Source organism: Zeus faber, assembly GCF_960531495.2.
Source record: "Zeus faber genome assembly, chromosome: 10".
Classification (NCBI taxonomy): Eukaryota; Metazoa; Chordata; class Actinopteri; order Zeiformes; family Zeidae; genus Zeus; species Zeus faber.
The window spans coordinates 16489453-16511102 of record NC_137199.1 but is presented as its reverse complement, the minus strand read 5'-3'; the positions used below and the strand labels follow the sequence as shown (position 1 = coordinate 16511102).

The window sequence follows — 21650 nt, the reverse complement described above, 5'->3', positions numbered from 1 at the left end:
AAAACGGCTCCTAATGTTTAGAGGATTCCAACGTACCTGAGTTTTCCTTTAATTGAACCTGTCCGTAACGGAGGAACGTCATCTGGGTGCTCGGGAAGCACCCAGTTGATGTTCTGACTGGAGTCTTTGATGTTGCACGTCTTGCAGTGCACGCAGTTCTGGGTGATCTGCAGCCGCGTGCCTTCGCCCGTCTCCATGGGAACTTACTCGTACACTACTGGAGAGGGGACGGAATTAGGGTAGAGTCAAGAGACGCTCCTGAAGGTGTGTTTGGAGAGATCTGGGAACTTGCCAAAACTGAACCAGTGTTTACAACTTTACAAATTAACAGATGTTAAATTTAATGCCGTTGACAAAAACATGTTCCTGGGACCAGGAGATAATTTTACCAAATCCAAGAGACTATAATTAATGCTGACTTGTAAATGGGCTGAAATCTATTTCAACATTTGTTAGGTGCCAAATTAGTCTGAAACCGTGTAGTATGTGGAAAGTACCAGGACGACATCAGTACTAACTAACTGTAGTACTTCCTGGACGATCCGAACATCAGGTTGTGTGCGTGCAGGGCAGAAGCGCTGCTCGGGGCCGTCGTAGAGGGCCAGGTTCCGCTCCACGGGGACGCTGTCGTCTCTCAGGGTGAGGTGGGCCGGCTGGTCGCCCTTGTGGTTGGTGCTGCTCTGCGCCACAGAGGACAGCAGGTCGAAGCTCAGCTTGCCGTCGGGCGTTGGGGTACTCGATGGGGGCGCAGTCTTTGGCGGGTTTGAGCTGAGCCGAGTCGAGGCCTGGAATGAAGTACAGTTATAATACAGATTAATGAACCTCCTCGTCAACCTTTTATTGTGAAGATATGATTTATTTTCTCAACCTTATAGACACGAGAGAATGTACAATGATCCTGCCCCTAACAGTGTCAATTAAGTTTCACTCACAATAACTTTACTGAGAACCGCTCAACTAGGAATTTAACCAATTGAAATCTGAAAAATTATTTTGCACTACAATTGACTAAACTTAAGTCATTGAATTCGCCTCGATTTGGTCTCATAAAATGCGGTTTATTTAGTGATTTAGTTCAATTTTGATTATATTGTTCCATTTAGCTTCCTAATATGTACACCACCTGAGCAGATGATTGAAAACATTCCGCTTCCTGTAGAGTCAAGGAAGTTCATTACAGCTTCCTGACGACTGGAAACGGAGATGTTTAAAACTCTTCTGTTTGACGGTGGAAATAACTTCCTGAGACTGTGACTTCAGTCAATGGAATACAGTGTCTGCACGTATCAAATAAATATTTTTGTTTGATTTAAGTATTTACAGGGAAGGTTATCGACTTTTTTATGAAATGGGATTTTTAAGTGAGTATAAAGTCAGGTAGGCTGTTGACGCAGAAACAAATTAGACAATGTCTTGATGCTGAGATGATGCCCAGTAAACCAAAGTTTCAGACATTTTAAGGACTGACAGACACCCTGGAACATGTATGGAAATGAAAAGCGAAAGATTGTCAAAATGTTGCCGCTGAGATGACAGTGTTTACAGACAGATTTCCCCATCGAGCACTCCTGTTCAGCCCGTTCTCCATATCCTTCAATCTCGGCCCAGGTTGCTGTAAGAGTTCCTTGATGTTCTCACAGGATCATAAGGATCACCATCACTGGTTCCCAAACAGACTCCCACTCGGAGAGAGAACCTGTCACGTCTCATTTTAGCGAGATCGCGTTGGAATGGAAACTTATACTGCGTGACCATGTGGTTTGGGTTTTAAAATCCAATACAACTGGGATGTCCTGGTGGCTCAACCGGTTAAGTGCTCGCACCACATATGCAAAACGTGTTTTCGTGAGACATTTACACAAAATAAATATGAAATCATAAGTAATGACAATACTTTGAGAAAGCTCATTCCTTCACTGTAATGCAGCCATACAGGCATCTAACTGAACCATGATATAGAGTATATGATAAGTTTGGCAGTGCTAGGGGGTAGAACTGCAGGGACATACCACAGTGTTTTTGGCTCTCATCGACCCATTTGATTTGGTTGTTAGGAAAGAAAAACAGCAGGCATTTGCCCTGAGCTGGTGCACCTGAATCTGTCCAAACCGTTTAGAGTAGGAATGCTGGACACACAGAATACTCAACTTCATCCCCTCCACGGTAACACGTCAGCTTTTTTTTCCCCCCAGCTTTTACATTTCAGTATTTTAATTCTCACAGAGAATAATAGAAGTGTCTTTATTTAGTTGTGCATTACCTGCCGTTGGGGCTTTCGGCGGTGATTTTAGGGAAGACAGTTTCGGCCACCCGGCATCCCGCTCTTCATGGCCATGTGGATGCCTTCGATTTTTTGGCACGTTCATGGAGCCGGGGCTGCAGCCAATCAGCAGCTCTCTGGGGAAGGTCACCTTTGGGTTGGACTGGAGAGGAAGACGGGGACAGGGGAATTCTGGCTCAGCTTTTACTTTTAACAACCCTTCTATACGTCAACTGCACCTTCATCTTCTGGATGTTCGTAGTTTCTTGTACAGACAATGAGCACTCTGCAGTAAAGAACATCGACCAAAGAAAGTGTTAAACCAAGAATGAGTGTACGATTTTCCGGAGCCTCAGGGAAACCACACTCATTATTGATCAGTGTGTTATATAGTCTAGTGCTCCCTCTGGTGGTCAAATCACAACGTCCCTCGTTCAGAGCTCTGGCGATCCCTCCAGAGTGCATGAATCTAAGGGGTGGTGTTTCCAGAGCTGGAACTCCAGGAAGGGGTTGAGGTAGGGGTTAGAGTAATCCAAGCCCACCTGCAGAAGGGTTGGGGGTCAATCCTTATCAACTCCTGGCACAGCACTCATTTCCACTCACCGCTTTATATCAGTCAAGTCTTTCAGGCTTGATAAAGCTGCGGAAGTGAATCGACGTCTTCACACAGTCACCACAGAATCTTTTATTTTAAATCTTTATTTCATCTAAAGCTCATTGAGTGTTGGGGTTTAAACTGATTGGCACCTTAATGGTGCCAACACATGAGAAACAATCCACATACACAGTTATAAATGTGCAGTGGGGTTGGGTGACACGAGGAGGGACCGAAGTGTCCTGACGCATATGCTAGTGGTCATCTACCTCCAGGCCGATGGCGTACGTCTGAGGCTCACAGTTCTCCCTCAGGTTGAAGTGCTTGTACAGCTGCTTGGCCAGGTGTCCGTGACAGCTTTCCCCAAACAGCGTCACCTTGGCGTGGAGCTCCTTTCCCCTCTCAAAGGTGTCCTGAGCCCAGAGACAAGCACAGTTAGTCATTAAGCTTTAACCCGAACTGACCAGTCACCATCAGCAAACCCTCCAATAAGATCAGCAGCCCCACGGTTGCATTCAAAGTGGTGCACATATTTTACATATATGTTTTCACCAATTTGAACCCAGATGAATATTTTTGAGCCTTGTGGACAAAAAAAAAGTTTTTTTCAGATTAGATCTGCCTTTGCACTGCAGGTAAAAAAGTGCCACTATTCTGGAATTTATTTTTTGTAAAATGGATTCAATATTTTTAGGGAAATGCATAACCAGTCACTGCCCCAGTGAGTAAACAGGGAAGCGGTCTACCGTGGGCAGCTACTCACAACAATACAGCAGCAGGACAAACCATGTTGCCACATTCAAATGAAGACTTAATTAAATTAGCGTAGCAGATTTCACACACGAATGCAAATATAAAATACTGACTTAACAAGTGCGTGTTAGTGTCAGTGTGTTACACACCTGGCGCCTTGTAAAACAATTAGCATTATAACAGCTTTCTAATCAGAAGCCTAGAACATACACACACTGACTGCAACGGGCGTAATGTTTAAATTAACTCGCATAGTAAAAAAAAACAAACTGGAAACAAGGACAGTGTTTTATTTCAGAGCCAAAATGTAAGCGGCAGTAGGACCATTCATGCTTCCATATAAAAAGATTTCCTACTTCTGTTGAGAAGCAGCAAGGAGCAGGATTATCTGCCGATTATCTTCAGCTGCACAGAAAGGCAGAGAATACCCAAGTGACAAACATCTCCCACAAGTAACGGGACATTAAACACGACGCAAAATCACCCCTCGGTTTAAAGCTAAAGCCCGCTTCACACCGCGTCCGACAAACGCCGACAACAAACCGGAAGGCCATTCATTTCTGTGGAGAGTCGGATTCTGCGAAGGAGGCTCTGGGAACGCTTCACGTCTTCGAAACTCATGCGACAAGATTGGATCCAACACGACGACCGGAAGTGACATGGGTCAATTTCTTATTGGAATTGGGCTCAAAACGAAAGTAAATAAGTCAGGTATATAAGATTTGGGCGTTATAAACATTACCCTGGGACGTCACCATATTCACTATCAATCTCTTTTTAAAGAAGTGAATTGTGTGCATTTTGTTTTTTCTTTGGAAACACGATACAAAGGGGTTTTAAACTCATACTGGAATTAACAAGCTTTCCCATCTTGTGATGCCCAACTGGAGTCGGGAGGGGTGCGACTGTCGGCTACAAATTGCGGCTTTAATGTTACTCAGCAATAACATGGAGTGAGCGAGACGTGTCTGTGGCTCATCACATGAAATGCAATATACACAACAAGAGAGTATGCAGGGGCGCGGAGCCATCGGAAATTTCAGAACGGCGTGATGAACACGATGAAGCACTTTGTTGCAGATTGTTTTTAATGCGTTGACCTGACTTTTGCAAAGTCGCACCTCCAGTGATATTGGAATAATTGGAATCTGCTTTCAAGTGTTTATTTTAAAAAGCAGCTAAATAACAGGAAGGAGGATTATGATGCAAGTGTGGGCATCGTGTTTCTTTCTTTGGGGAAATAAAGAACGGTTTGAGCGTAATGATTTTTGCATTGCACTGTTGCCTCACAGCAAGGTGCTCCTGGGTTCGATTCCCACCTGGGGCGCTGTTGGCACTGGGTTATCACCCAAATAGGAGCCTTTCTGTGTGGAGTTTGCATATTCTCCCCGTGCTCACATGGGGTTTCCTCCCCCTAACATCAGTAAGGACCCCCCCCCCCCCCCCAAAAAACATGCACACATCATTGTCTGACCAGTGATGGACACTCGTCATCAGGTCCCCGGGTGCGTCCACGAATGCTGCCCACTGCTCCTGGCTGTGCCCCCGGAGGAAGGACAAACCAAGGATGGGTTAAATGCAGAGGCCTCATTTCACCTGCCACAATCCAAAGTGTGTGTGCGTGCATGTGTTGTAGTGTGGTGTGCTGTGTGACAATTAAAGAGTCTTCTTCTTCTTAAGCAAATGAACAGCTTAGATGTCAAAACGGATCAGAATCGGCAGATACTGAAGGTTGGTGGTATCGGAAATGAAAAAAAGTTGTTTTGTCCAGTCCCTAATTTTCATCAATTCTCAGATCTGTGTTTACAAAAAAAAGCCACTTCTGAAAGAATAAGTATGAAGGGGTCGCGCGCACACACACACACACACAGTGTACAAAGCAGGAAAACTACAAACATTTCCTTCCAGTGCTGTTGTTGATTACCTTGGGCCTACCATCCTTGGCGATGCCGACATCAATGGTGGCGATTCCTTTGACGCTGCCGTCGTCGTGGAACAAAACCTGGAGGACCAAAGTACCACTTTAATCAAACTGACTCGACGCGAATCAGGGTTCAAGCATATCACCATTAAAGTGCTAATCCGTAAGATTATTTTGTTCAACGTAAATATTTGAGTGCTGCGTAAAATGTTTGTGAACCCTCCAGACATGGTCACTGTTTTTGTAAAAAAAAAAAAAAAAAAAAAAAACTTAAAATAACCTTAAACATACATCCAAATCCCAATTTGTAAAGCACACCTTCCAAATAATTGACAGAGATATTTTCATTATTTCATTCAAGAAAGGTGGTTTATTTCACAAAAGCTGAAAATTTAACATGTGCAAAAGTATGTGAACCCCTTTATTAGTAGCTTGTGGCTCCCCCTTTCGCAGCCATTACTTCAACCAAACGTCTTCTGTCACCACTAACCAGTCTCTTGCATCTGCTTATGGGGATTTTTGCCCACTCCTCCTTGCAGAACTCAGCCAGCTGAGAGAGGTTGGAGGGACATCTGCTATGTACCAACTTCGTCAGGTCTCGCCACAACATTTCAATTGGATTAAGGTCCGGACTTTGACTGGGCCGATCCAGAGTACGAATCCTCTTTCTCTGAAGCCATTCCTTTGTAGTTTTGCTGGAATGCTTTGGGTCATTGTCTTGTTGCATAATCCATTTTCGTCCCAACTTCAGCTCCCTGACTGACGGCAGGAGATTCTGGTCAAGAATTTGTTGATGTGCCTGAGAATACATGGTTCCTTGGATAATATGGAGTCGTCCAGGTCCAGAAGCAGAAAAGCAGCCCCAGACCTTCACATTTCCACCACCATGCTTCACTGTTGGGAAGGAGGTTCTTTTCTTCCTATGAAGTGTTGGCTTTTCTCCAAACATGGTGGTTTTGAGTGTAACCAAATAATTCTATTTTGGACTCGTCTGTCCAGAGAATGGCCTTCCAGAAGGCCTCTGGTGTGTCCAAGTGCTCTGGAAAAGTTGAGACGGGCGGCTTTGTTCTTTTTTTGAGAGCAGAGGCTTCCTTCTAGCAACCCTCCCATAAATGTCACGTCTATTCAATTTTCGTCTGATTGTAGACACATGCACATTTTGTCCCAGCTGCCACCAGAGAGGTCTGCACCTCTCTAGAGGTAATGTGTGGGTTTGGCCTTTACCTGATTTATTATTTTTCTAGCGCTTCTGGGTGATAGCTTTGATGGGCGTCCACGTCTAGGCGGCGTTGCTGTCATGTTGAAGGCCCTCCATTTGCAAATGATTTGTCTTACAGTGGATGGATGGAGCTGGAATCTTTTGGATTCTTATATCTTTTCTAATAGCCCTCTTCTTTATGTCCTCAGATATCTCCCTTGCTCTCGGCATTGTTGATTTGTATGGGACCACAGTGGTTTGGTTGGTTTCCTCTCTCTTTTAATTAGTGCAGGCCAAACCCTTTCCCAAGGATGTCGCATTTCATTGGTCTGCTAAAATGATTAATGAAGCACCCAAATGTGTTTCACCTGAGTCTGTTACCTGCTTGACTCAACCAATGCAGCTGGGGGTTCACTTACTTTTGCACATACACAAATTCTATGTTTCATGTAGTTTTTGGGCTACTTAGACAAGTCCCACTAAACAAGTACATGCAACTGATAAACATATATCTGACATTTCATACATAAAAACTGGTGACGATAAAATAAGCAAATCATGGTAAAACAACAAACATCTAAACTGCTCCAGGGGTTCACATACTTTCAAACAGCACTGTATGTATGCATGTATGTATCAATTATCATTTGGAGTCACCGTGCACGGTGAGTATCCAAAATAAGTCGGTGTTGCGCAGCGCCACAAATTGTTTTTTATATAAACATAGAATATTTTGGGCATATCACCCAGACCTATGTAAAACAATATGTGGCCATCGATCAGTACAGGGAATATGAACCAGTGCCCCGGTACATCACCAACCACGGAGGATCAGCAGAATGTGAAACCAGAAAACAGCGTGTTGACACCAACATTTTGGTGTTAATGACGGAAGGAGGAGCAGCCACTGATCTCAACCGCGGCGTAGCCCGGGTACAGCTCCACCCCCAGCTCCTCCGCCTGCTCGCCCACCCAGCGCACCAGGGTTCCCGGCCGCACAATGTAGTTCCCGTGGTTGTTCATGGGCAGCCCTGCGCGCAGACGGTAAGACAGAGAAAGTCATGCAGCAAACTGCCACGCCCTGATTTAACACAAGGGAACCAGAAATGGATCAGCCAGTAGAACCCAAATGGGAGACTCAATTGTTTATTTCGTTAGTTTGTTTTTTTCGCTATAATTTGATTACCCTTTGTTGATGGAAAGCACTTTGAGTTGCATATGAAATGTGTTATAAAATAAAGGTTTGTATTATCAAGTCATATCAAGTGGTACAAGGCAAAGACATCATTAAAAGGTTCTTTGTTTACAATGAATTTAAGTTATTTAACTGACTTATTTGTTCTGGTACACTTTTGGTTCATCAAATGCATATTATTGACTTTTGCCAACCTCGGGACATTTCTGCCCTGAGATTCAAGTTGAGCAGTGGTTTTTTGTTTGCCAGTGTGCATTAAAACAACAGGAGACAACAGATAAAGCTTAAAAAAATGCACACAAATAACATTTCAACCGGGGGTTATAAATAAGAGGAATCATGAACGTATTTTTCCATTTGCGGATTGTCGGCATCCGGACGCGAACACAGCTCCCGACCGCGGTGCCTGGTTCCTCCAAATAAAACAACTAAAAAAGGGGGGGACGGCAATGCAGGAATGGGGCTAAAGTTAAAAATACTAGCCCGGCTCCGCAGCTCTGTATTTTCTATATATTTTCTTTTATTTACATTCTATATTTTATTTGTTCCGACTCCAGCGTCTGTGAACCCTGAACACCTGGTTTATGTGTCATCAAGGCACGAGAGGTGTTTTCTTTTCAGGAAGACATATTCCATACACCTCTGGAATTTAACTGAGTTTCATTGAGGTCACACAATGTGCAGGGCGTGATTTCATACACAGGACAAGGGCATTGACGCCGAACGGGCCGGGCTCCTACCCAGCAGCATGGGAACAGGGATCCGGTGTTTCTGCGTTAAGACGCCGAACACATCCTCGGTCACCTGGGTGTTAAGTGGAGCCTTGAAGGGAGGGCGAGAGGAGCGTTCGGAAAAAGAAACACCGTTGGTGGGATTCATTAGTGGCCGCGCTCATCGCTCGTCCAAAGTGTTTGCCTGGACGGCCGTCACATGGGTTCGGCACCCGCCTCAATTCCCTGGGAGCAGCTAACATATACCTCCTTCCCACTGCGTCAAAATCCCGGTAAGACCCGCTCACACCTGGGAATAGCAAAGGTTACATCCGGGTTTCAGTCCCGGGACAAATGACCCTGCTATAGACACAGGTTTTTATCGTCTCCAGCTCAGATCGGTTCTGATGGGCACCCGGGTCGACGTGCTAATTTCCGCCTCTTTATGCGGCACGAGGCGCGATTGAAGTGCCGGACGTTGGCGCGTAAATAAACGGGAATATCTGTGCATCCAATTTAGAATCAAAAAATCAAGGTAAACGGGACCATGAAATGTTTTGAGTGTGGGGATCGCCCCATGGGGAGCACAGCGGAGAATCCCCGCGCTCCATCACCGCTCGAGGCCGGCCTCCGAACTGCAGGAGCGTCGCCGAAGGACCGGTGCGGGCATGGATACTCAGCGCTGCTTCCACTGCTCTGTTTGCAATCACGCAGCCCTTTTCCGGCATGGAGGAAACATCGGACGTGATAAATCAGACCAGGAAAGAAAAGGCATAGTCCTCTCCTGGTAATGGGAAAGGAGTCAATCACCTATTTTTTAGCATTTAAAATACCCGGGTATACCCGCTGGTATACCCACATCATCTATGATTTCCCGTGATGCAAAAGTGTTTGACAAATATCACATAACCTCCTGATAGCGTTGATTAAAATGTTTTTTCTGGTGTTCAATGCCTAAATGGCTCTTCTTCATGAAGCTAGACTTAGACTAATAGTACTGTGACAGTGCCATAACAAATATGTTAGAATAATAATAATAATTAGTAATGTAAATAAATTATACTTCTTACATTTATCAAATGTAATTCTTGATCACAATCATTTTAACGGCAATCACCAACTAAAACACGTCCCAGCTGTAACTCTTCATGGACGAACCCACTGACCCCTCGTTCCTCCCAGTCGGGGGGGAAGAGCTCGGTGAGGGCGCCGGGTTCGAGGCAGGCCCCCGACAGGGTGGGGGCGCCGATCTGAGAGGCCTTCTCCACCACGCACCCCTGGACCTCCTCCTGCTGCTCGCTGGCCAGCCGCTTCAGGCGCATGGCGGCCGGCAGCCCCGCCGGACCTCCGCCCACGATCACAACGTCCGCCTCGTCCGCAAAAACACACACACACACACACACACACAGCTCAAGCAGTTACTTCTAATGACACATGGATCGCTAGTTTGAGGCTCATCATAGAAACAGAAGATTTTCCTCCACGACAGAAATCTAAAATGCTTCTATGTGCCTACACAGAACACCGATTTGTTTTACCTCGATATCCGACATATTTGATGTGGCTGTTGGAAGCAGATTTGCATTCTGGGGGAAATATGTGATGCCGATGCGTGTTGATTCAATACGGGTTAGGGTTGGATTTGGGATGGATTTGGGTAGAAACTGTCCTAATTACAAGGAAAGAAATGTTCCATCGAACTGTGAGGAATAATAAGCAGGAATATCAGCAGTATAACAACCGATGCCGGTGGTTGTTAGCTTTTAGGGACCTTGAAATATTATATTACAATGTATTTAATTGGCTGATAGTATTAATACTATATTTATCAATATGAATCATTAAGATCATTATTCTGCAAGTACAGCAATTCAATATAATCTGTTCTTGCAATTTGTGTTACTGCTGTTATCATCTAGTCCACGCCATATACAAAGTCTAAATGCTTAATCTTTATGGAGCTATACATTTATGAAACAACAGATAAGAAACACAAATAACTATTAAAAACAACAACAAAACTGAATAAAACATGCAGATTCTTCACAAAAATAAATACACTACATGTTTGAAAAGGAGCAGGAAGAAGTAGAGACTTGTTTTCTCCACGCCCTAAATACCCTAAGCTTTAATTCCGCTATTAACCTCAAAATAAGTACATTTTCACAGACAGGAAAGGAGGGAAAACCCTGGTCTACAGCTTAAGCATGCGGCTCTACAGCCTTCCTCAGGAGAGAAGCCACTGGGGCCGGATTCTACAGGAGCTACCTGCACATCTCCTGAAGGAGGCTGGAGATCAGCGTGCTGAAAACACCCGCCAGGTTTTTAAGCTCTCTCTAGTCAATACGTCAATACAAGAGGGCAAGTATCTTTATGGAGTTAATGCGACCGACCATTGAGACGGGCAATGTACTCCAAAATACAAAATTGTGTTTTCACTGATGCATCTTGGATTCCCAGTTACTTTTCAAGAGTTTCCTGTGCTCTCTTGTGGCAAATATACCTCACGTTTAGAATTGGTCCCTTGAAATTTTAAAGGGAGTGATTTGGGAGTGGTGGTACTTTGTCTGATATGGGCATCAGTTCGCTCTGCTCCCGATTAATGTTGTATCCTGAAAAGCTTCCAAAAGCATCTATCAAGCATAACAATGGTGGGATGGATGTTATAGGGGGCGACAAAAATATTGTTATACCATCTCAGATAGAGACAGATTGTTAACTGTGTTGTGAATGTGAATCGGGGAAATCTCCTGCCTTGACTGGCTAGGACCTCAATGGCTGGATGGAAGAGGTATGGAGAGCAGGAGCACCAGTGGCCCACGCCTCTCTGGAGATGGAAGGCCTGCGAAACTGAAAGGGTTTATTGTCTGACTTGACTGGCCTTCCAAAATTTCTGTCTTCCTGCTCAAACCGCCCTGAGAGACCAATCAAATCTACTGATCACTGCATTGATCCTCAAAACATGCATCATTATTGATCTTGTGATTTGTAGGCCCACGCTGCCACACACACACACACACACACACACACACACACACACACACACACACACACACACACACACACACACACACACACACACACACACACTCTTGTTTGTGAGAAAAAGGAAATGTTAAAAGAAAACCCTCGTACTATTTGCCTAGAGTGACGAGGGCCACAGGGAAAGGCTTAAAAAGTTGTGGACAGTAGTTTGGATGTTAAGGGTCGGTCATTGTGCTTCACGGTTTATTCCATTCCTTTTTTGGGGTAATTTTACATTTTTTATTTGTATATTTTTTTGTTATTATTATTAATATTATTATTTTTTTTTTTCTTCATTGGTTATTGTATATAACCATCATTTATCGTTGTATATAACCATCGTTTATCATTAGGTTTAGGGCATATTTTCATATTTTATTATATACAGTTAACTATTTTTTTAAATTGGCATTTTCCATATATGGCCGTTTTCCTTGTTTTTTTGTTTTTCCCATTGTAAAGTGTCCTTTGGTTTGTGAAAGGCCCTGTATAAATCCCAGTTATTATTATTATTATTATTATTATTATTATTATTATTATTATCTTTTCCGGGTAATAATAAAGTATCCATCCATCTACACTTAGACGCCTGTAGCCTTATATATAAATATATACACAGTATGTACCATCGTGAACAATTATTTAAACTTATTTACTAGCAATGAAACTGCGCCGAGGTTAAATTCTGCTGTTGTGAGACAAATACAGAGGACAATAAAGTGGCAAACAATGGAACGACCATTCCTCACTGACCATCCACCATGTCGTCAAATTATAGGGACGGTTTTTCAGTTTCTCAAGGAAATAAACCACTTTGTCTTACCCAGATTCAGGCGAGGACGTCGATCAGCGCCTGCTCCATCCCTGTGTGTCCGGAACTCAGATAGCAGAGTGCTAACTATGTTAGCTTGACGCATGGTCGCGGATGGGATCAGCTAGCCTAGCTCCTGGTAAACGAGAGAGACACGCCTTCCAGCGTCTCCAAAGCCGAGTCGTTTGAGCTCTACGTGTGTTTTATGACAAGCAAAAATAAAAAGCTGAAAATGAAATCGCAATTGTTTTAAAGTTGTATCTTTCACCACCCGTCTGCCGGGCGCGGTGATCAGGGGTTGCCAGGTATGAACGGCGAAGCCCTGTGCCCCGAACAGCATCAACATCACAAGTGTGGCCCATAATGTTGATTATCTCTGTTTCATTTGAGGGGTATCAGACGGAAACAGACTCCATTAAGGTCATGTGCTGCACCTGCGTCCCTGCCTCCGCGAAAAGAGTGAGATCCAACAGGCTGAGATGAATATATCCCATAAATATGAATAGATATTCAATCAAACGCTATTTTCACAATATGTTCTGGATGTAATTACGTTCCACACCGATATCAAGAAATGGCAGAGGCATGTTTGAATTTCACATCATCATCAATGAAAAAAAAGAAAAAAGTATATATACACAGTATATATTTAAATTATTTTTATTATTTTTATTTTATATACATTAATATATTTATATATATGATATATAAATAATATTGTGGCAAATTAATTGGGTCAAAACAGAGGTTTTTTTTTTATAAGCCACAGCCTGCATCCCATACACTGCACAACCAGGACTGGCCTGGGCCTGGCGGGTATACTCGTGGACTACCCGCAGGCCGTCCGTCAGCCGTCGATAGTAGGCCAGTTCTGTGCCCCCGGCAATCTCGGGCTCGGGCGGGGCCCCGAACATCAGGTCCACAGGCGTCGGGAGTTTCCGCCCAAACATGAGTGCACAGCAGTTCGGTAGAACCACGAGACAAGGGGTGAGTGGTGGTCCCAGTCCCGCTGGTGTCGGCTGGTGATTATGGCCGGCTGATTCGCCGGAGTTTCGGTCGAAGCGCTCATCCAGCCCATCGCTCTTGAGGGTGCAGTCAGAGCTGCCGTGGTGCCCTGTCACCGCTGCACCATGGACCAGCTGGAGGACCTGGGGATGAAGCACACGAGGCACCAGCACTGGGAGCAGGTCATTCCCCCATCCGGGGGGCCTGCCAACGACAATACACCACCCCATCGGGGAGCTCAAGGTTACCACACTGGGAATGGTGGCCCTTCGCCTCAGGGCCAGATGCCGAGACCTCCGCCCACACTGGTCGCCGTCCTTCCTCCAGCAAGCCCCGCACTGGCACCAACACGGTGTCCGCTCCCTGATGTTACTGCCGCCCCTGGTTGGGCAATGGCAGCCACGCCTCATCGCCGCCGGTCTGGGCGGCCACCACCGTCGGCGTCACGCCGCCCCGCTCCTGGGGACGACAGTAACGGCACCCATGTTGGCACCCGTGTTGGCGTTACCATGCAGACGTCCCGGACGGTTGGATGTTTTGTTGGATGAGCTGCATCTGACTTTCCTCTTGGCTTCCTGTAGTGTAGTGAATTGTGATTTAGGATTTCTCAGCACAGCATCAAGGCCTCATAGCTCAGTGGTTAGAGCACTGGTCTTGTAAACCAGGGGTCGTGAGTTCAATTCTCACTGGGGCCTGGCGACAAGTTTTCTGTACTGTTTGCGTGGCCCTTCAACAACACTGAGCATGACGTCATCAAAGCCTATTGCTTCTGGTTTTGTTTCTTTTATTCAAGCATGATGTCATCAAAGCCTATTGCTTCTGGTTTTGTTTCTTTTATTCAAGCGTGATGTCATCAAAGCCTATTGCTTCTGGTTTTGTTTCTTTTATTCAAGCATGATGTCATCAAAGCCTATTGCTTCTGGTTTTGTTTCTTTTATTCAAGCATGATGTCATCAAAGCCTATTGCTTCTGGTTTTGTTTCTTTTATTCAAGCATGATGTCATCAAAGCCTATTGCTTCTGGTTTTGTTTCTTTTATTCAAGCATGGTGTCATCAAAGCCTATTGCTTCTGGTGTTGTTTCATTTATTTAAGCATGTGGCAGAAGTAATAAAAGGCAATATTCATTCACAGGGCGTCAGGTTTATTGGACAAATCCAAATACAAGGAAACACAAAAAGAAACACAACAACGACGCTTCAATACTGCGCTCGGTACGAAAACGACACGGAGAAAAGAATAAAAAAAATACAAATAAATTTCACCCGAACGTTTCTTTTTCCTTCAGATTTCCCGATCCGCCGTCTGCGCGTCATAACAACCGCTTCAATCAAAAGATGGAGATCTTTTTTTTTAGCCACCGCTTGGAATCACTTTCTTTCTGGCGTAGCAAAGTTTAAGATTCCCTTTCTTTTTTTTTTTTTTAAATCGCACCACTTTTGACCCTTATCGGCCCGGCACAAATCCTCCTCGGCGTCAAAAGCCGTCCTCCATCGCTGCGACATGATCCCCCAACGTGGCAGGGGATTCAACGCTGCAGCCTTTCAACGGACGGCGGGTCGCCCCGGAGTAGATTTGCGTGCTTGGTGCTTCATGTCCCCGGCGGCGGTTGCGTCCTCACAAACGGCTTCATATTGAGAAATCTTCACCAGGAGAGGAGGCGGAAACACAATTAGAAAGTGTCAAGTCGCGTGCTCACACGGTGAGCCGGTCCCTGTCGCGGCGCGGGCTCAGTCGCACACGTGCTTCGCGATAAAAGCGCTTCAGTGCAAAAAAATTATTTCTCTTGGGGATGTGAACAACGGCGTATTCTCCCCGACGAATAAAACTTGTCCGTGCGTCGACACGCGTAACATCAAAATGGACAATAACGAGGTACGGCCATGCATATGAAGACGGAAAGACGGACCCGGGGCCGTGCGAGGTCCCTGGCGGCATGTGGTGCCGTCTCTTACGTAAACATTAAACACACACACACACACACACACACAAAAAAAAAGAAGAAAATAACAAACTTCTCCTGATGATCACACGGGTCCCGAAACAACCCCGTGGTCATGAGGACAACAGCGTCGGCGCAGGATATCTTTCCTTCCTTGCAATTTTTACTTCTCCGATCCCCTTTGAAGCGCGAGAGTTTGGGTGTTTTTTGGTTTGTTTTTTTTAAACTGGACCTTTTGGACGAGGCTAAAACAAGAGGTCGGGAGGTCCCCGTTTTTCCGTTTCCGCGTCGACGCGATGTTGAAATGAGGAATTGACGGGAGGGGAAGATACAAAGCGTCGACACACATAAGGAGTGAAATTGAGCACTGCCGCCACAACTCACTTTTGAGATTTGGCTTCAGTTTATCTCATTCAATAGGTTGTTTTTTACATCTCCAGCGGGTGGACAAAATAAACGATAATAATAAGAATAACTGTTTCCCTTTACACATATAAATATCTCCGCCGTTTCTGCGACAGCTGATCTCCACTATTTGGCCTCTTTACTCGCTTTGTCTTTTTATATGTTTCAGTTCAGTGTTTCAGTTATTTTGTCCACCGGCTATGAGCGCAGTGCACCGCCGGCAGCGGCGACCCTATTTCATGAGGCGATCCAATTAGTCCAGTCGAGAGCGATTCTTTATCGAGAGGGGACGACGTCGGTTCAAAGGAGCACCGTCGCCTGTTGCGTTCAAACGCAGAGTGCAGCTCAGACATAGATGGTGGGCGTGGCGAGAGGATGGGGCGGGGACGGGGGGCCGTCGGAGGGAGTGTGGCTCAGCAGCAGCTCCTTCTCTCGGGGCAGACAGGGCCCGCTGATGTGCTGGCTGTGGGAGTGGTAGAGCCGCAGGAAGGACAGGATGGACTGGGTCAGCCACAGAGCCGTCACGCCCCACAGAGCAGCCTGAGCGGGAGAGGGAGACAAAGCGCAGCGCGGGATCACTCACACGCCGGGGTCGGTCAGGGGTAAAGTAAGCGCGCATTATTGTCTTGAGTACAAACAGCGCCGTGAAAAACTAAACTTGTGTGCTGGGTGTAAGACGGTGTTGATGTTTCCCGTAAATTTCCTCACTCTCGGCCGGTAACATTGCATGGAACATGGAAGCGGTAACATTGCTGTCATTCAAATGAAGCACAAATAGTGGGTTATTACGAATATCTATTTTGTACAAATATTTTTATAACATATTTGTTTTTTTTCGGGAAGGGGGGAAAAAGGCATTAGAAACAACGGCATGTGCCATCCAAACCGTGGAGCTCGGCTGCAAAGCCGTCATGGGTCTGGAGGGAGCGAGCGGGCAGGGAGGGGTAGAACGGGTGGAGAACGTTCCTTCTCTGGAGGCAGAGAGTGTAGGACAGGTTGAAAATGATCACACTGATTTAATAACATTGGGTTCGGGTGGCGTGGGTCTGAAAATACGATTCTGTCGCCTGGTCTCGCGTGATATTAGACACCTCTCGCGCGAGCATTACGTCACGTATGAATAACGGTCATCTATGTGGGAACAGACTCCATACGGAACTTTTCCGTCAAGGAGGCCAATGCGGGAATGACTGCCTACTGCCTTTTCCGGATATTTTTTAATACGGCAATGTTGCAGATTCCAGGTGGGAAAGGGGCTAAAGTCACAGAAGGAAAGGACTGCTCCATGAATGATGATGATGATGATGATGATGATGATTAAGAAATTCCTTGCACCAAAGCTGAAATTTTGATCTTTCACCTGTTGACTCAACACAGTGTTGAACTAGAGTTGTGCCGTTTATATTTAGTCAAAAACTGTTTTGAAAAGTAAGCATGAGACAAAATAAGTAACTGAAGTGCAATATCTTTGGACTAAACCGAGTTAACTGGCTGGTAAGTTGCCCTATTTCCCCAGACAATCCATATAGTAGTAATCAAATAAAGAATTAAATTGAAAAAAATATTCATGAATTGAATCTGAATCAGTCAATCGAGTAGTTCCACCAAAACGACCCGTGCGTATGTGTGTGTATGTTGATGTATGATTATGTGTAGGTGTGTTCTCCTGCATGTGCATATCACTTCCTGAGAGCGTTCTCCACGTACCTGTGCCAGAGTGAGCTCTGTGTAGAACGAAGAGGTGTCGACGTCCAGGTAAAATGGGACGGACTGGGACTCGGCACAGCTACACAAAACCAAAGAACAAATATCACGGATGAGTCCAAGTCAGCGGAGCCCCAACGACCCCACCTACTGCCTGGTGTCTACCACGCTCACTTACTGCCTGGTGTCTACCGCGCTCACTTACTGCCTGATGTCTACCGCGCTCACTTACTGCCTGATGTCTACCGCGCTCACTTACTGCCTGATGTCTATGGCGCTCACTTACTGCCTGATGTCTACCGTGCTCACTTACTGACTGATGTCTATGGCGCTCACTTACTGACTGATTTCTACCTGGCTCACTTACTGCCTGATGTCTCCCGGGCTCACTTACTGCCTGATGCCTAACGCACTTACTGCTTGATGTCAACCGCGCTCACTTACTGCCTGATGTCTACCGTGCTCACTTACTGCCTGATGTCTACCGTGCTCACTTACTGACTGATGTCTATGGCGCTCACTTACTGCCTGATTTCTACCTGGCTCACTTACTGCCTGATGTCTCCCAGGCTCACTTACTGCCTGATGCCTAACGCACTTACTTACTGCCTGATGTCAACCGTGCTCACTTACTGCCTGATGTCTACCGTGCTCACTTACTGACTGATGTCTATGGCGCTCACTTACTGCCTGATTTCTACCTGGCTCACTTACTGCCTGATGTCTCCCGGGCTCAATTACTGCCTGATGTCTACCGTGCTCACTTACTGCCTGATGTCTACCGTGCTCACTTACTGCCTGATGTCTCCGTGCTCACTTACTGCCTGATGTCTACCGCTGCCAAATATGAACAATGTCATGTTCTGGGCAGTTGTCTAACTAGTACAAGACATTCTGAGACATTTTAATGGCACAGTTTGACAAAATGTAAGGACGGACAGACAGACAGACAGACAGACAGACAGACACACAGACAGACAGACAGACAGACATTCCTTTCTAGTTAGATTAGAGGTTAGATCAGATGTGTGAATCAGTGTATTACACCAGTCTACTTTTTTCATTCCATTTCATCAAATGCACCCCACTGGTTTTTGGCACCAAGGATCCACAAACAGAAAATGAGAATATTTTCATTATTACCAAGGGAAGGCAAGATATCTCTGCTACCCAGAGAAGACCATCCGTAAAAAACATTGTTTGTTTTCTAATTTCCAAGTATAAACGCGTAATATGTCCACTCTTTCTGTGAGTTTAAGAGACTTGGCAGTGTGACCGTCCCCGTTCGGAAATACTGCAACCGCGCCGTGGAGCGTGTCGCCGAGCAGCAGCCGGGCCTACCTGTACGGGCGAGCGTTGTCATCGGTGACGGTGTCGCACCAGGACGCCAGGCCCAGGGACAAGGTGACGCTGGCCCCGGCCGAGAGGAACAGAACACACAGACTGAGCAGCACCGTGAGGAAGGAGGAGATCAGGGTGCTGGGGACAGAAGCAAAAGCAAGTCAACAACACAGTGATTACCGCAGGTTCAGTGGAAAGGCTCCGGTTTGGAATCTCCGAAATGTTCGACTCTGGTGCCGTAAGAACTTGATTCTTTTTTAACAAAAAAAAAAAAAGAAATGGACGGATAAATAAAATCTGGATAAAATATATTCAATAAATTAGACTGTGATCAATTCTAATTTTGTCACTTATCACTGGCTTTTGAAGGCTAATATTTGTAAGACTGAATTTAGACTCAAGGCAGCCATGCACAGTGCGGGGAAACGGTGAAGGGAGTTTCTGAAAGCTGTGCAGAACAAAGTCGGGAGAAAAAAAAAATCGAAATCAGGAAAAATATATATAAACAGCTAAAAAATATATAGGCAAAAAACATTATCTGAAATAAAAGAGTTTTAAAGGACCTTCAGGTACCCTGATGTTTCTATGAATCTCCAATATTTTTTTATTTTCTTTTTATTATGATTTATTATGACCCTAACCCTAACCCTAACCCTAACCCTCACCACCAGCATTTTCATGACAATTAGTAATCGGATCCATTTCTTTATTTTTTATTCTCGCTGTTTTTCTGGCTAAAAGTATCCGAAACATGAGCATGGTTGCGGTCCCGTTAGAACCGGGACGTTTCAGACGTATTGTCGTTCAAGTTTGATCAACATCGATCTCCATTCCGGAGCCGAAATGAGAGGGGAAAAACTTGTCACCATTTACCAGAAGTAGAAGACCGTTGAGACGATTTGAGCGGGCCGCTTTGTGACGTCATGAACCACAATAGGTTCATGACGTCACAAAGCGGCTCGCGCTGCACTTTACCGGCGCCACGCGGCCGTTGCCGCGTCAATAGACGGGAATATCCGTGCGTCGCACCTTCATTTCATATCCCATTTGGAATCCAAAATCAGAAGCTACACACTTTTTTTTTCCCCCGCATCGGGGACGTGAAACGTTGTGAGTGTGGGGATCGCACCGCGGGCTCCGAGCCACTCAGCAGCAGCGCCCCAAATCGGTCCCCGCCCCTGTTGGGCCGTTTATGAGCGATTTCGATTATTTTTGGGCGATACATTGTTTCCCCAAGTTTTACAGCCGTAGGTTGCTCATTGACGTCGCTGTCTCCTCAAGCGTTTTTATTCCCAATCACGCTGTGGAGCCACGACACGCCCCTTTTCCGACGCGTTTGTGACGTCGTACCAGGAAAAAAAAACCCGGCATTTCTTCTGGCAGTGGGAAAGGTGTCAACGGGCCCGTTTCCCGTTACCGACTCGTTGGCATCGGGAGGGTTGCGCCGTGTCGACTGCGTAGCCCGCGCGGCGTTCAACGTACACTGTGAATATCCGGCTACGTTGCAGGGAACCCGATACATTTTCAAAAAGCGAATGCGTACCCAACGACTACACATGGCCCCGTGTATTGCTGCCTGCGGCTATATTTATTATTGTTATTATATAAGTCAGTTCTATTATATAATTATCTAAGTATAATTGAAAAACGAATTATTATTATTATTATTATTATATAATCCGTGTAATATCATTATTATTATTATATCATCCGTGTAATATTATGATTGTTATTATTATACCATTCGTATAATAGTATCATTATTGTTGTTATTCTGCGCTTGTCATGCTCAAATCGTTTTTGCCCGGAATCGTTGCTTTATTACTTGGGCGCAGCGTTGTTTTTTTGAACGCTTACTCGTCATGCCGTCCGTGGAAGTAGAACAGGCACCTCCAGCCCTGCGCCGCCCCGTACAGCACCGTGAAGATCCCCACAAACGTGGCGAACTGGCAGGCGGCCGGCGGACCCCACTGCTGGACCACCAGGTGGGAAACGTCCCCCGCTTCTCCGGTCAATTCGGTGCGGTTCTCGGTCCTCCAGTAGCCCGTAGAGAAGAGGGCGCAGCGCCCTTTAAAGGCGGAGCCGTTCAGGGCCAGGGGGACCACCACCAGCAGCCCGGCCAGCACCGATAGGGTGTGGGCGGTGCAGTGAGCCAGCAGCAGGCGCCGATCCAGCTCCATGTCCCCGGTAATCGCAGTGAAGAATAATAATAAAAAATAGCGATAAAAAGATCCCTAAAGTGAAACGGCATCGAGCATCGTCGGAAACACGCTGGTTCGTTCCCTGCCGGCGGGTGCCAAATGGGCTCACACACACACACGCACACACACACACGCACACACACACACACACACACGCACACACGCACGCACGCACACACACACACCGTGGAATTCCTACGCGACCGTTACACAACGCCCCTCCGCTGGGCGGGGCCACGGAGCCAGTGACGCACGGACCCACTGCGCATGTCCGTTGTGACCGACTGGCCTAGTTTCTGAGCTGACGCTTTGGGGGGGAAACCGTCGATAACGAGACTGGCTTATCTTAGGAAGTAGAAGTGCGCAAATAATAATAATACGTTCTAGCAAAAACGTTCTATCGTTGATCTTTTACTTGCATTTCAGTAATAGAGGAAATATAGAAACTTGTGTCCGCGCGTTTTTAGGTGGACTAGTACTACAAAATTAAAACGTCAAAAAGACAGCCTTTTTTAAAATCAACACTACGTTCAAATAGAAAATAGAGCGGGAGCGTCATCGGATGTTATGATTCTTCAGGGGTTTCA

General features: G+C 45.7%; 2 protein-coding genes across 2 annotated transcripts; both read right to left on the bottom strand.

Moving 5' to 3' along the window:
• Positions 1-17: 17 nt before the first annotated feature.
• On the bottom strand, positions 18-13882 carry LOC307235910 (electron transfer flavoprotein-ubiquinone oxidoreductase, mitochondrial-like; the record flags this gene model as incomplete). The annotated part of the gene is given in 11 exon segments (XM_080008169.1): positions 18-191; positions 531-725; positions 727-792; positions 2361-2423; positions 3125-3268; positions 5533-5610; positions 7640-7758; positions 8663-8744; positions 9799-10014; positions 13271-13615; positions 13721-13882. Coding segments are annotated over 11 exon segments (1644 nt in total).
• Positions 13883-14593: 711 nt separating this feature from the next.
• On the bottom strand, positions 14594-21145 carry LOC307235497 (transmembrane protein 179). Its single transcript, XM_080007620.1, has 4 exons — positions 20720-21145; positions 18863-19000; positions 17525-17603; positions 14594-16357 (listed from the first exon to the last, which is right to left on the bottom strand). Exons 1-4 carry the CDS (start codon positions 21040-21042, stop codon positions 16163-16165), a joined length of 735 nt encoding a protein of 244 aa, XP_079863746.1. The 5' UTR covers positions 21043-21145; the 3' UTR covers positions 14594-16162.
• Between the last annotated feature and the right edge of the window lie 505 nt (positions 21146-21650).